The following is a 15,971-nucleotide window of genomic DNA, read 5'->3' on the forward strand; positions in this document are numbered from 1 at the left end:
CCTCAACTTTGATGAAGGCACATGAGAAGAACAGATTTTTGTGATGGCTTTTGTTGAATCTGGTTAACTCTTGGTGTGAGGATAAAATACTCAGGCTGATAGCATAAAGATACAGGTTCAATTCTGTGAGTGCTCACTTCATGCAAAAGATGGTATAAAGGTTAAAGGATCAATTCTAGTCCACCCTGCCAGCACCTTGCCAGGGCAGGCCTTCTACCAAGTCACAACCCTTTGAACAGACCATTTCATTGCCTGATGGATAGGTTACCCTTCAGATTGTTCAAATGTCAAATTCCCTGACTCATTCGGTCAAGATCTATTGGACTTCCATACAATTTTATCAAAACTACACAAAATCAATCACCAAGAACATTGACAATAAATATTTCACTGCATCTGCCTTGTATGTATTACAATTCAATGACATTAATGATGGGCGAGCAGTGCTGTGCTAAGCTGCGAACTTGCACCTCTAGCCGCGCCAGATCAACAGTCCAGCTAAATGAACAGAATTCCAGGAAGAGAACAACAGAAGCTATGATGCGGATAGCCACTTCTCGGATAATGAAAATCATTCTTTGCACAGCTAAAAAATTCAGAGTTCTTAAGGGCTTTTTTTCTTCTTCTTCAAAAGACCATGGAGTACCTAAGGAGTTCACTGAATTAACTTAGAGTCTGGTCAAGCAACTCTTGCCAAGAGTAGTTCTTCTTTCATGTTTCGTTCATGTCTCTGGCAGCGGACTACTTGGCAATTTAGATTGACAATCCGCATCTCATTTGTTAAGATAGTTTAAGCTTCCCAAATGACAGTACACAAAAGAAGATTGCCCATCAATATCACCATTGGTGTCACATAAGGCATGTCGGTTGGTAGAATAAAGAGGTATGGAGGATGTGCTTAATTGAGTTGAAAATTGGCAAATTAACCAAGGAAAGAGAAACAACTTATCAAGAAAAAAAGGGAGGAATTCACAATCTTCCAACCATCAAAAAGAATATGGCTAGCTTCAATATTGGGAGTGAGAAATGAATTTCTGAACCTTGTCCATTGTTCACCTACTCCAATGAATCCTGAACTACAGGGATTTGTCCATCAATGAGATGAACAGATTCATCATGAAAATACCATATTGGCCTAATTCATATGGAACAATAGAAATAATAGAACCTTCCTTGAAAGAATTTTCCCAAATCCTGTCCAGGTCCCTAGTTCTGTCAACAAGTGGATATTAGATCTGAATTTGCTGACTTATTTATCCAACAATTAACCAAACCAATCCTCTAACTCAAATAATTCCTACAGTCCCAATGCCAAAAAATTACCTTAACTAAACCTCCACCGGAAAACTGACAGAAAATTATGTGATGGAAGTTTTGATAAGACATACAAGAATGCAAGGTATTTTCAACCAAAAAGAAAAAGAAGGAAAAGAAAGCAAAATGAAACTAATCAGTGACCTTAGTCACTCTATCATGAACAAAAGGAACATCTAATCGGCTTACAAGATCATCAATGACTCTGGCACAGGATTTCAGAAAACATTTCAGTTAATCCATGATGGTGTCAAATAAAAAGGACTAAATTGATTTATACTTTGGTCCAACTATTGTTTCAGAAATGATTAGTGTAAAGAAAACATATCGGCAGAACAAAACAAAAGAAATCTGAGGATATCAAGAAGCTATGACCGGAACCCATTCCTCTAACCTAAGTTTGACTGCACAAAGTGCTCATACAACAACTCAATAATGAATCCATGATAATACTCTCCTCCTCCCTTCACCCTTTTTCCCCTTTCCCATAACACCCTTTTGTATGATCTCAAATCAATAGTCCACACGACCCAAGTAACAGGAAAAACCAAGTCAAATTAATGACTTAAAACATAATTTTCTGCTACATTTCCATTGACATGTCTTTTTACAGCTGAGCATAAAAGACATCAAATTCACAGGTTTTAATGGCATAAATGCAACCTATAGCATACATTGCAGGTTAACAAAATGGGAAAAAAAAGAAACAACTACAATAACAACTTAAATACTGAGCAATTACAAAATAATTTAACAAAGGTTGTTTGAGGCCCCAAAATATGTTTATCAAAATAATGCAGGTTACCATTATTTATCAACCTCTAAGTTAAGAATGCAGCTTTCAACACTGCAAACAACTTATTGTGTTGCTCAAGTTTAAGAAGGAAAATCTATGAAAATAAAGTATGAGAAGATCACTTTTATTGGTTGGAAAATCGTATCTAGTAGATTCCTACTAAGGATAATCACTTTTTTATTATGCAAAATATGCTTTTTTCATAAATATTTTCACACGTGTTTCATTTTTTTCTATTGCAGTAATGACAATTATGAGAACAGTAAAGAGGAACCCCAAACTTTATTAATTCTGTTCTTGGCAATCAATAGATTTTTTGTCTTTCTATAGATAGAAATCAGATGTTTTTATGGGTCAAACATTTTTAATTACTTTTTTTTTTTTTTTGATAAGTAACATTTTTAATTACTTCTCTTTATGCAGTATTAAGCAATCCAACTTTAATCATTGTCATCTGAGCTTTATACCGGACAAACTACATCTACACCAAATTCTTGCATATGTTAGTATCTTTACCTCTAGAAAACCAAAACCTGTATATTGTTGTACCAAACCATATAAAATATTTGGGGTGCACAAAATTAATATTGGAGGAAGAACAGAAACAAAAAATTCGGTGAATCAGGAATTTATACAATTACCATTCATATTATAATGGTCAGGAAGGGGCAAATAGATGACATCTAGGCATGAAATTGTTCAGTTTTTTGCAGAATTTTTTTTCAATAGAGTAGTAAAACAGAAGATGTCAATCGGAATACCAGACTTCACCTGCTCTAACTTTATAGTTATACAAGTCTATAAAACCTAATCACGCAAGACACAACTTGGAAAATGGCTCATTGTCGAACTGAATGCAATGTTTAGCTCTGGACTAGACAATATATTTCAAATTTGATGTCATACTTGCAGAAAGAATAGAAAGAATACTGCAATAATATAGGCAAAAAATGACAAGATAAACTCCACAAAGATCGTAGAAGACTTTTCACCTCTATTCTTTAAGCAAATCAATATAACATCTTACAAAATTACAACTTTTACAACTATAGTGCTAGGTTTCAATGGCTAAATCATCCAGCAAGAAACCCATATAGATGGAAAGAATTGTAGGGATGTCGTCATTAACAGATTCTTCAGATGATTAATAAGATTGAGAAGAATTGCATGACCACTTACATTGTTCCACTACTGCATAACCCGGTGTAATTTGATCTTAAGAACTCGGAACACCCATTCAGGAGATCTTACAATCAGATACAATGCATTACCTCGAAGACAGATTCCTCAGTTTTGACGAGTCCTGTTGTGGTAGACATCCCTCCAAAGTATGCGAGCTAACAAGGCATCAGGAGCTGGGCAAAAGAATAGTTTCTGGAAACGACGCTGATCCATTATTAGGGGCTCCCTGTATGTTAAGGATAGAAGTGATTACATTGTATATTTGGACATTCTCGAAGGATGGGACCTTGCGACCTCTAGCAAACTGAGGTCCATGACCGATGAAAATGGTTCTCATGGAGAAGAATGCATTGTCGTATCCATGCGCTCCTCCACATTCTTTCCGCTTCGATCTAGTTTGCTCCACCTTAAACCCTTCTGCAACTAGTCCTATTATGGGTGGAATTCTATCGTTCCCCACATAGTGAAGTCGATCCGGCAGATCCTCCTTAAGAAAAATCTTGAGATTCTTTCCATTTTCAACCTTCCCAGAGCTCAAACCGTCCATCATCTTGCCTACAACATCCGAAGGGGAGACACCTGCTGGAGGCCGAATCGCAAGCAAAGGAGTATAGGATTGGACCCAATCCTTCGGGATGTCAATCCAGGGGGTGAGATCATGAAGATAGATGAGCTTTTTATCACAGGTACCGACCATTCCATGATCACCAACCATAATTATGGTGACATCTTCAAAAACCCCTCTTTTCTCCAGCCCGTCAATCACCCTTCCGATCATCCTATCAATTCTGGCAACTGCTTCAGTGATCTCCGGATCGTCAGCTCCAACCTGGTGACCCTGATGATCCGGGTCTTCAAAATACAGAGTCATGAATACAGGGATCTCACTACTAGGAAGATCAAAGTAGTTTAGGACTGTATCAACCCGTTCATCGAAAGGCACAGAACCATTGTAAAATTGGCAGAGATTGGTAGGGCAATTCCAGGAACCTTTATGTACTTCAGAGCCGGGCCAGAAATAGGTAGCAGCCTTCAATCCATGATTGACCACGGTTTCCCACAAGGGTTCGCCCAGCCACCATTTGGGTTCGTGACTGCCCATGTTGAAAGTGTCGCCAGTAACGGGATCGGCGAAATAATTATTGATGATGCCATGGTAGGCAGGGTAGAGACCGGTGACGATCGAGTAATGGTTGGGGAACGTAAGGGTAGGGAAAACAGAGATGAGACCAGTTTCGGCTTCAGTGCCGTTGGCAATCAGACGGCCTATGTTGGGGGTAGGAGCTTTGAATTGATACCCAAATCGGAACCCATCAGAAGAGATGAGAAGAACAACGGGATGATCGAGCTTGGTTTGGGGGCGAGCTTTGGTTTCAGTTTCTACTGGTGTTTCTGTAGGAGCTGAAGGTTGGTAGGCAGGAGAAGCGGCAGATTGGTGGGCAGGAGAAGTGGAGAGTTGGTGAGAACGAGAAGTGGAGGAGAAGAAGAGGAAAGCGAAGGCGCCAGAGGCAGCGAGGGAGATGCAGGTGATGATGATTAGAACAACGAAGAGGATGGTGGTGATGGGTTTCTGACGAGGAGGGTCCGGTGAGGAGGAGTCAGTGTCGAAGGCAAGAAGGGCAGTGGATGGGTTAGGTGTGTCTCCCTCCTGTGCAGGCGAAGAATTGGGCTTGGATGAGGCTAAGACGGGAAAAGAAGCAGAACCCATTGAAGAGATTTTGCTTATCTTCCTCAATCTCTCTCTCTCTCTCGATCTTCACCTCCGGAACTTACGATTAGGGAGGAACAGCAAACCGCAGAGGAGGTTGGGATTGGAGTAAAATCTAAGATTTTAATGGGAAACGGCCACGATATCGTTTGGTGCGAAAAAGACTATTTAAGAGGAGACTTGACTGCAGTTGGAGTGGAACCAAAGACTAGTAGAAAACTAAAAACTAGAAACTAGAAAGAAAGAGAAGCATTTTGTTTGGTCTTCGGACTTTTTGAGTGAAATGGAAGCATTGAGGGATGTTTCGTGTTTATTAATGGCGTATGCGGGATATTCCTTGAGATACCGAATTCCCCGAATCTGCAAAACCTTATAAGGTGTTACTTCACTACTGTTTGTTTCTATGTACCAATCCAACAATTTTTTAATGGGAGAATGTTCAATTTTTTAATGGGAGAATGTTCTCTGTGCCGAGGGCGCAGGCTGTGTCCAGACACATAGAGTGGGTGTAATGACCATCCTACCCCTTGAGTGGTAGGGCTATGTGTCTTGGTGCGCAGTCTGCGCTGCGGAACAGAGAACATGAGTCCTTTTTTAATTTTTTTAATTTTTTTGATTTTTTTTGGTTTTTTGAGGTCTTTTGATCCGCAACAACTTTATATATGGCTTGTCTGAGTTCCCTACCCAAAGGCTCTGTTTGTTTTGAAGTAAGATATTCGGTAAAACAAATTTTACGATAAAATTATATTTTTCACTGTTTTGTAATTTGAAAATTTTGTTTAAGGAAAATTTTACTGGGAACAACCGATGTTTTCTTGAAAAGATGAGTGTTAATTTATCCCAAATTTATAGGAAATTTTTTTCTCATGTATCGGGATTTGCTTGAAACACATTTAAGAACCGTCGAGTCCTCTCTGTCTCTGTCTCTCTCTCTCTTCTCTTCTCCGCTCTTTGTCAGTCACCGAAAGAAACAGAGCTTTGGAGTCATCCAACGCCACGGTTGGAGCTCCAAGATTGCACCTCCCTCTTACATCCATCCTCCCTCAACAAGGCCGCATCGCACGTTCGCAAGAATTTCTCCTACTTTAGGTTCCTACTCTTCAATAGCAAGCCTTCAGATCCGAATTCTCATAATTTTTAAAGCTTCTTATTTGTAGATGTTGCTCCAGTGTACAATGGTTGAATGGTCGTCAATGGTTAGTTTATTTGTTCCTTCAACAAAAGCAAAAGTCCTAATGTAAGCACACTAGTTCCTTCCGCTGGCAGCTGTTGTTTCCTTGTACTAATCCAATAATTTTTTTTTTTTGTTTTTTTGAGGAGCCTATGATCGACGACAGTGTTACATATAGCGTGCCTGAGTGCCTTACCCAAAGTGAAAGATAGGGGTAAAATTGTCTGATCCAGATTGATAGGAGGTGATCTATCAAGATTATCAAAACAATACGTTGAATCCGACAAAAGGCTTCATTCATTGATGTTATATTTTCTCTTCCAAGAATCTAACTTTTAACTGGCTGCAGGTCAAGATCCAATCCAGATAAAAATTTTGCTACTAAAATCTTAGCATGCTGTGATTTCAACACCTCAATATCTGTAGACAAGGACTCTAGACATTGAGCTCTTCTTGCTTGCCCTTTAATAAACTGTAATAAGTTACCAATAAATTTTTCATTTTGTTTGAAGGCAAAACACTTACCATAGATGTCGTACATTTGGGACATGGGAAAAACCAAAGCTCCATACTATTTCATAGCCAGACAAGAAGAATATCATTCTCGCGCATCCGATATTTATATCCATTATCTTCTAAATGTAGTGGTGATAACATAAGATATATAAACCTTTATGGCATGTGCCCATAAAAGATAATTAAATGTGCCATTAAGTTTGATGCAAGTAATTTGTACATTCACAAAGTGGTCGATGGAAATACGTCCACTAATAGATGAAAAAGAGAGTGAGAAGACGAAGGCAAACACGTCCACTTCTCATTCTTGTGGTGCCATTTTTGCAAAGTGGTAGATGGAAATACAAGAGGGCGACGAGGAAAGAACAGACATAGCATTGATGGTTGGACAAGAGAAATGGTAGAGAACAGAAATGGCCGAAGTGATGGAGAACAGTGAGAAAGGCTAAATCGAGAAGCAAATTGAGTTACAAAAGAGGAAAGTGTAAGCATAGGAATGCTTTTTTGCTTCTGGGATTTACCCGCTGCGAAATGAACATGACGACGAAGGCAGGTTGGTGAACCAGAGGAAGAAATCAGAGATGCTCCTCTTTATTGCACCGTTCGATCCTCTCCTTCCGGCCATCGGCATAAACGACTAGCCATTTTGACAGTAAATGCATATTTATGCAGTAAGGAATTGCCTAGAAATCACAGCCTCCAAAACTCCCATATACAAAATCTCAAACATCTGCTTACCCTGATATATTTAAACATCTCTAAAATCACTAGTGTATTGATGAACTTGTTTGGCAACATTGGATGATCATCTTAACCACCATCACTCCTCCCAAAGAAAAACCAATCAACAATGGTAGCAAATGGACATACCACAAAACAGAAAGGCTATGAAACGGAAAAAATAATTGCATACCAAAGCACTGATACTCCAAAAGTATAAAACAATTAACAGCAGTAAAAATAGGGAATAGTTGAGTTAATTCAGATACATTGATGAGTTCATTCGAACAAAACTGATACCATCGAATAATGTCCCTACAAAAACTGATGGGTTGAAAGGAAAACACACTGAAACCTAATTATTAATCAATCCTCTTCCTCACCCTCGTTCTCAGCAATGTTGAAGTATCGCAGCTCATAGACATTGCGGTCTTTGTTTGATGCAATGACACGCAACCAATCCCTCACATTGTGCTTCTTCAAATACTTCTTTGTTAGATATTTCAAGTACCTGGAAAAGAACAAAAAAATCTTTGGTGTTAAAATTAAATGGGGTAATTAGAATGAATATGATTTCATATCAAAAAGAGAGAGAAATTTAACATCTACAACCAAAATTCGCGGAGCATAACTCGATTTCAAACAAGCTTTTTTTCCTCAGCAGAATAGTAAGCAATAGCAAGCATTTAACAGTATTAATAGTAAATGTGATAAATAACAATAGGGAGAGAATTCTCTGAGCAAGCATCACAGAGGGATCCCAATGAGGAGTGACAAAATGGTATCATATATAGGAGGGCAGTGAGATCATTTCATGCAAGGAGGAAAGAGAGACACAGATGCTAGCATATCCTGCCCCTGCAGCTCAGAAAACTTTTTTTTTTATTTTATTTATTTTATTTTTAGCTCAGGAAACCTTTTCCCATAACAATAATAGGTAAACATCCAGGATCCATGGCATAACATGAGAGGTCCGACCAAATTCCATGTTGTCTACCATTCAAATTATTCAATTCTCGGATCTGTGTAATATAAGTGAACTGGAAGAAAATTATGCGTAACATCAGTGAACTATAACAAAACAGCATCAGCAGTATAGTTGAGAGAGAGAGATCCTGGCATATCTTTTGCTACACTATAAGCAATCCAATTCCCTAGGAATTGGATCTAATTTCCCACCTTTTAACCGCCCCTTCCACATTTAAACATCATCTAAGTAAAAAAAAGATCAACTTAGCTAGATATACCTTGCAGAATTGTTCAGAGATGGTCAAATGGTTTAAGTAAACTGATATTTCAGCAACAATAATTCTTTGTTATGAAGCCCATAAACTAGTATTGTTGAATAAATAAAACAAATCAGCTAACAGAAAGCCCTTGAAACCATGAAAGAAACCAAATTGCATCCAAGAAATAATCACATCCGATTTTAGCAACTGAACAGAAACATATTTATGCTTCTGTTTGAAACTCACCTCCTGGATCAATAAGTAATTCCATAACATTGTAATCCTGAATTGCATGCTCTAGAAGCTTATTATAACCATTTTTCCCAGTGACTATGCCAATCCAACCCAATGAATAATATCCTATCTCTCATGGTAGATCCTGCAAGCTTTCTGGCAGTAGCTCAATCATAAAGTTGTTAAATCTCAAACCCAGCTTCAGTATAAAAGATACTGTTCCAGTAGACAAGTCTTAAGGAGCATTTCAATAAAAGTTTGCAGTATTTCCATGTGCAACCACCTCAGAAATAACTAGCTCACATGTAGGTAGACCAGCATTTGAGACATGGCTGCTAAGGCTTCTGTGACGGGAAAATTACTAAATTCCGTAATATAAACACTATAAACCATCTACTTCCCCATTTCTAACCGCACAAAAATGAAAACAAAAGAACACCAACATCATTCAACTAGTCAGAATTTGATTCTTTTAGCCCAAATCCAAACTAGCCAGTTATCGTTTCTACAATCAGGATACGTGATTCCGCATCATTAAGCAAATCGAAAGAAGATTCACCATTTCAGATCCGAACAAGACCGTTACTAAGACTTTGAGATCTATAGTTAAGCTATACCCCCATAAAAACAGATGCAGATAATATGTAATGAAAAGCAGATAAACAGAATATAAATAAAACGAAATCTGTAAGAGGAATGAATGAAAATCAAAAGCCCAGTTACCGAAGAGAGCTGTACTGTACCTCTTGGATAAGGGGTTGTCGGAAGTAACGGTGATCTTAGTCTTATCACGAGTGATGGTAATGGAATCACCGAGGGCACCAGCCTTGCCTCCGACCTTGATTCTCTCCTGCAAAAACTTCTCCAAGGACGCTATGTCCATGATTTTGTCTTCCACAGGCTTCGCGCAGTCGATAACGAAGCTTGCTCCCTTCTTCTTGCCCTTGGGAACAACTTTCGTCGACTTACTCATCTTCTTCTCTGCGTTCTCTCTTCCTTTCCTCTCACCACACCGAAAAACCCTAACGCAGTCGCCACCACAAGTTTTGGGAGGAAGGATTCTATTTATACGACGAATTACTGAATCCCTAGGGCCTACGGTACTGGGCCTCCAGGGCCCAAGCCCAGGTAGTCGTGTTTTTATGATATAGAGCCCAGTCGTATGAGAAAACCTTTTGTGGAGGCTTCTGGAATGAGGTAATGTTATTTTTTGATGATTCCAAATGGAAAATGGATCCAGTTGAGTGAAAGTAATACCAATTCCTTCTCCACTAGCGATGTGAATAGGGCTGCAAGTTTGGCCCTGTTGGCCCGAACCCGTCCTGAGCCCAAATAGAGTTTGGGCTAAAGATTTATGGCCTTGAGGGCAGGTTAGAGCCAGAAATTCTTGGCCCTGAGTCAGGGTCGGGTCGGGTCAGGGTTGAGATCTCGGGCTTAGCCCGACCCTGATTTTATTTATAGTGTTAGTATTTTAGTATGTGCTCTATGGTTCACTGAAACATCATTTATGGGCTGTACTCCGTGAAGAAAATTTTTTATTTATCAAAAATTAAAAGTTATGATACAAATGATCAAGGAACATAATTACTTAAAATGGGGCCTAACCATTGTACCAAGGAAAAAGAAACATAATAAAATAATCAGATTAATGTGAATCCCCTTTATTGTGTTGCTATATAAATATTCAGCTATTTTAATTTGCTTATTGCAGCAAAGTCAGCATTAGGGTCAGGGTCAGGGTCAAGATTAAGGTCAGGGTCAAGGTCAAGGCCAATAGGCCAAGCCCGGCCCAATCAGGGCCAATCAAGGCGGGCTTGGGCTGGGCTTGGCCCGTCAGGGTCAGGGTCTTTAGGCCCTGAGTCATGGTTAAGGCAGGCCTAGGCCCAAGTAAGGGGACTCAGGGTTGGGCAAGGGTTTTAAAAAGCCCGGCCCAACCCGACCATGTTGCAGCCCTAGATGTGATCCTACAATGTTTTTTTGGGAGGGTAAAGATATGACACTATGGTTGGACTTTGTGTTCATCATTAACTAACACACCCTATTGTTCATGGTCACAAATACCCTTCTTGCGTTCAATCAAAAGATAAATGGATTCTTCTCATGGTGGACGAAAGAAAACTCAGTCAAACAAATTTTAGAAAATTTATGAGAAAAAGATTGCCACATTGCTAGTGAAAGTTTCTTCCTCAAAGGATTTTTTTTAATTTTTCTTGCTTACTTTGAAAATGTGGGTACCGCATGAATGTTACATTTTTCAGGATACCCAATTGGTGTGTTGTATAGATTCCTCCCCACACTGGCAGTATGATGAACCCTCTCCCATGATTTATCTATGGTGAAAGTTTTTTCTAGTACACTTAGTGGTGCTAGGTAGAAGGATAATGTGGCAATTTTGATTATTGGATATTTAGGAAATTACCTGAATTAATCATGTGTAACATTCAAACTCAAATTCAATGATGTCTCTTGCCATGTGTGTTCATGCACCTCTTGCTAATGTAGATACCCTCTTTTTTGTAGTCTTCCCTTTCTCTATGGACCGAGTTTTTCCTTAAGCCAAGATGGTGGGAATCCATTCATTGCAGGGTTTCAGATGCACGTGGGAGGGTATCTTAGGGAACATACTAAAACCTTATAGGGATTTGTGAACCCTAGGATCCTGTGGTGAACCTTCATTGTATGGTGAAGGAAACCTTTCTCCTTTTCTAATGTTCTATTTTGGCACTTGGCAACTTTCAAACTCCATATTTGTAGTGAACGTTGACAGTTTACTTGTGAGAAAAGGAAATTGGGGTCTATTTGTCCACAAAATTTTAGTGTTTTCTCATAACAAGAGATATGTGTAAAACAAATAAGGTATATGATTTTGTAGACCAAAAAATTATTACCCTTTACTTATTATGAGAGAGAGAGAGAGAGAGAGAGACATCACTAACCTAGACCTAATACAATCACCACCATTAGGGCTATACTCAATAGGACAGAGGAAATGGTGTTTAAAAAAAAAAATATATATATATATATATATATAAACCATTACATAGTGATTGTTTGTTCAGTTTTGAGTGAAAATACATAAATACACAACGAGCCATATAATTGAAATAGGAACACAAATTTGACATTTGACCAATGCATTGTGTTCTATTAATTTTGACCAGTTGAAAATTATCCTATTAACAAGTCATGTGTTAGAAAAGGGGTGTGGGAGTAGCATTTCAATCCACTTTGCCATATTTGCATCCATCTTGCCAAAACAATATGAAAATATCAAGGGGACTTGAGGGTAATCCTCCATTTCTCTAGAAACAAAAATTTTTATGGCATGCAAAGGCAAGGATTTAAGGATCAAAACTAGGATTGTATCGATCATTGCAAAAATTGAGATGATCTTGAATTAATTTGGCCTAGAAATAATCAAATTGACCATGTGAAGGATAATTCACACAAGGGGTTGTTAAGGGAGTGGGTTCTCAACATGTCTACACAAAGAAGTAAATAGCATATCTTCCACTAACTGCCACGTCATTAATTAAGGAGGCAAATACATTTTCAATTTTGGAGGGGGTAGGAGAAAATATTGAGAAGAATTCTATAAATTACGTCGAGGAAGAGCTTGTCACAGTTGGTAATACTTCTCAGTTGCATTTGAATGACACTTGTGCGTTACTTTCTAATTCTATAGAGACCTTTGAGGATTCCATCGAGGCCTTTGTGATGGCACAATCGGATATGGAAGACAAGAAGGTTGTTGTGGTGGCTCATTCAACAAATATGGAGGACAAGATTGGAGAGTGGACCGAAGATTTGTTAATTGCTCATGATGATATGCTCAAAGAAAAACAACAAGAAGAAGCCTTCTCCCTCTCACTAGCACTCTCTCCATAGGCAAGATGAATCTCTGGAGTATTATGATCTTGACATTGAGACCTTGATGATTGATATCTTGTATCAACTGGTTGATGATGTGATTCGGGTTGCAAATGTGGATGACAACCCCATTCCGTGTGGGGCCAGTTTGGAGTTGGATGATTGAAAATAATTCCTTCATATGTTGGACTAGCATGTAATCTCCTTAGTTGGTCTTTCTCAAGTGGACGATCTAGGGTTGAAGTATATTGAGGAGGTGATCCGACATGTTGACATTCTAGAGGAAGCGCCAAATTTGAAGTAAAAAAAGGAGGCGCTTCATTAGGAAGACACTCAAGTCTCTGCTTGTCGTAGGAGGAAGAGTCGTTGTATTAGGTTTGTCTCTTATCTTCTTTGCTCAATTGATTGGAAAATTTGATACTCCTTGGAAGATCGTAGTGTGAACTGATTTTTTTTTTTTGGTAAAGAGTGTGACCTGATTATTGCTTACACTATTTTTGGGACAATCTTGATGTTTTTTGTTTGTCTTGTTTTCTCTTTGTTTGTCCGTGGCCTAGTGTTTCTTTTTTTGATTAGTTGGGGGGGGGGGGGATAAAAAGCAAGCACTTATAAAGAAAACTGATCGATTTTACATCATCCCCATAAATCTCATACTCTAACTTCTGATGCATAGCTTTGCTAGCCATTCACTAAAACAAATTAACAACAACATTATCTTGCTTATCACAAATATCACCCCTGGAGAGATCAGAAAGTGATAAAAAAATTAGGTACCAAGTGTCGTGGCCATACCCCAATACTTAGCTCCGATAACAAACTCATTAAGTCCTGCATATTTGTATAACTTGCACAATCGGCCATCCCAAAAAAAATGCAGCTATATACAACCCTTTCAAACCAGCTCTTACAGCATCATCCATTTGTTTTCTTGCCATTAGATAAACTGTTTCAATCACCTAAAAATGGCCTTGGTACAAAACTCCAAATGCCCATCCAGATCTATTCAAATTGATTAGATTAGAAATCTCTGCACAAATTAACACACAATGATTTAAAGTGGGCAACATAGTGGGATAAGTTGAAATTAGAAAAGGTTCATCTGGAAAAGTAAAGGAAGAAGAATCAATAGAATGAGGGGGTTTCAAGGTTTGATTAGCTATCTACCTATTAATAATAGTAATAATTGTTAAAGGATTAGGCTGAATGTTAGTAATCACAACCTTGTTTTTGTGAGACCAGATAAAATACCAAGTAATCGCCATAACATTAAACAACCAATGAAGATCAAAGCGAGATAAAGAACCAGAGCCAAACAAATGAAGAATAAGAGACAAGCAAGACTGATTAGATAAAAAATCAGTTCTCAATCCCAATGATCCCACAACCCATATTCTCTCAGACACCTCCCAAGTAAAAAATTAATGTAATGCCGGTGCATGCAGAGAACCACATAACACACAAGAGGAATCAATAGGCATCCATTTAACCAAGACATAACGAACAAGAAAACCATCAAACAAAAGTCTCCAAAAAAAACATCTTAAATTGAGGATGGATGCAAAGTTTCCACAAAAAAAAACCTCCATCATCTAGGGGTACAAGAATTAGAACCTAGACCTATCTTAGCAGTCAATTTTGTAGAAAATATTGAGTACTAGAAAGAGCACACCACCAACGATCCTCAGTCAGGGAAAGGGAAATCTTACAAATTTCATCAACCAAAGGCAATGTGATACAAGAAGACAATAATTATAGATTCCATTCATGTGTTGTTGTGTAGTCACACACAAGCTGAGGAAGATTCCCACGAGTGGAATTAGGGGGGAATACGAAAAATAGAAATTGAGTGGATCCACGGGTCTGTCTAAAAAACAAGCGTTCCTACCATTTCCAGCCTTAATAAAAATCATCTTTTGTAGGATCAGAAGAATCCTAACTATACTATTCCAGGTCCAAGAGCCTCTCTTGGTCCAGACCTTCGGATCAAAAAGAGACTTTTGATGAAAATACTTGGCCCGTAAAACCTTCGCCCACAAGGCAAAAGGCTCAACAAGCAACCTCCACCCTAATTTCAAGAGAGTTTTATTATGGATAGAAGAATCACGCAAACCCAAGCTCCCCGCATACTTAGGAGAACAAACTCTATCCCAAGAAATAGATGTAGTTTTCTCCCCACCCCCTCCTCTTGTCCATATTCCAAAAATTAGAACAAATAAAATCAAGGCTTTTACAAATTTTAAGAGGCAATGCAAAACAAGACATAAGATTCCCTGGGATAAAAGCCAAAAATCGACTGAGTTAAAACCCGATGACCGACATAAGATAATAAGTTGGCTTCTCAAATGGAAAGCCGACTCTCAACTCTTTTAATAATATGACGAAAACCCTCAGCACAGGAGCAGGAATGGAAAAGATTGGTTTCCAAATATACATAATCTCGTGACATTTCTCTAATCCCAATAATAGTAGCAAGTCTCAGTTTTTCATCCAAAGGGACGTTCTTATTAAAAAAGAGGTCACTCTAAGTATAGTTAATATGTTAGCCCAATAAATCTAAAAACAAATCTAGAATGGATTTAATAGTCAAAATATCATTAGTAGTGGCACAACAAAAGATAAAAGTATCATCAGACCAAGCCTTTGGCTTTCATGGAGGATGTTTTCCTACTTTGCAGACATACATTGTCCCATGTGCGTTTATATTCATGTCAGATCACTTATTTACTATTGGGAAACATATTCCCCAATGCTCGGTCGATAGAGACCATCGCAATAGGAATAATTTTGTTTTAGCCTTGATCTCCTCCTGGTCATCCCAGTTTGTAGAGCACCCCTCCCCCAATGCTCTTAGAGTAAAGCAAAGATAAATGAGAGACTTCAGGAGCAAAATGAGCAACCTTAATATTATGAAACATGCACAAATCCTTAGAGATGAATAAAAAATGAGAGAGTACCCCCATCACTGTAATAAAAATTTAAGGACTCTGTAGACACTAAATTTTGTTGCCCCCTCGACGATGATGACAACAGGACACGGACAGACATCGGTATCTCTCTCAAGAAGGACTCTTATCCCTACATCTAAACCAAATCACCCTAATATTCCTAAAATGACTTATAAGACCCTTTTACCAAATACTGAAAGAGGTACTGCTCACCTTCCCCAACCACGGCGGTCCCGCTGAAGAGTCAAAAGGAAGAAAAGAAACCCAAAAAGACCAAGCCCATGGG

General features: G+C 38.5%; 2 protein-coding genes across 3 annotated transcripts; both read right to left on the reverse strand.

The window, feature by feature from the left end:
• Positions 1-3,061: 3,061 nt before the first annotated feature.
• On the reverse strand, positions 3,062-5,097 carry LOC122669769 (ectonucleotide pyrophosphatase/phosphodiesterase family member 3-like). 2 transcript variants are annotated; one of them, XM_043866621.1, is made up of 3 exons: positions 4,720-5,097; positions 3,385-4,683; positions 3,062-3,354 (listed from the first exon to the last, which is right to left on the reverse strand). In XM_043866621.1, the coding sequence occupies exons 1-2, from the start codon at positions 4,998-5,000 to the stop codon at positions 3,459-3,461; spliced, it is 1,506 nt and encodes a 501-aa protein (XP_043722556.1). In that variant the 5' UTR covers positions 5,001-5,097; the 3' UTR covers positions 3,062-3,354; positions 3,385-3,458. The 2 variants fall into 2 exon arrangements, with proteins under 2 accessions (XP_043722556.1, XP_043722555.1); XM_043866620.1 differs by having other exon boundaries at positions 3,385-5,097.
• A 2,540-nt stretch (positions 5,098-7,637) lies between these two features.
• Positions 7,638-9,927, reverse strand: LOC122669773 (60S ribosomal protein L22-2-like). Its single transcript, XM_043866626.1, has 2 exons — positions 9,614-9,927; positions 7,638-7,918 (listed from the first exon to the last, which is right to left on the reverse strand). The coding sequence occupies exons 1-2, from the start codon at positions 9,841-9,843 to the stop codon at positions 7,774-7,776; spliced, it is 375 nt and encodes a 124-aa protein (XP_043722561.1). The 5' UTR covers positions 9,844-9,927; the 3' UTR covers positions 7,638-7,773.
• Positions 9,928-15,971: the final 6,044 nt, after the last annotated feature.

Source organism: Telopea speciosissima, chromosome 7 (genome assembly GCF_018873765.1).
Source record: "Telopea speciosissima isolate NSW1024214 ecotype Mountain lineage chromosome 7, Tspe_v1, whole genome shotgun sequence".
Taxonomy (NCBI): domain Eukaryota; kingdom Viridiplantae; phylum Streptophyta; class Magnoliopsida; order Proteales; family Proteaceae; genus Telopea; species Telopea speciosissima.

Coding starts and splice junctions, on each gene's coding strand:
- LOC122669769 (XM_043866620.1), bottom strand. CDS start 5,000: ATGGGTTCTGCTTCTTTTCCCGTCTTAGCCTCATCCAAGCCCAATTCT.
- LOC122669773 (XM_043866626.1), bottom strand. CDS start 9,843: ATGAGTAAGTCGACGAAAGTTGTTCCCAAGGGCAAGAAGAAGGGAGCA. Junction 7,919..9,613: donor GACAACCCCTTATCCAAGAG/GTACAGTACAGC, acceptor GTTCTTTTCCAG/GTACTTGAAATATCTAACAA.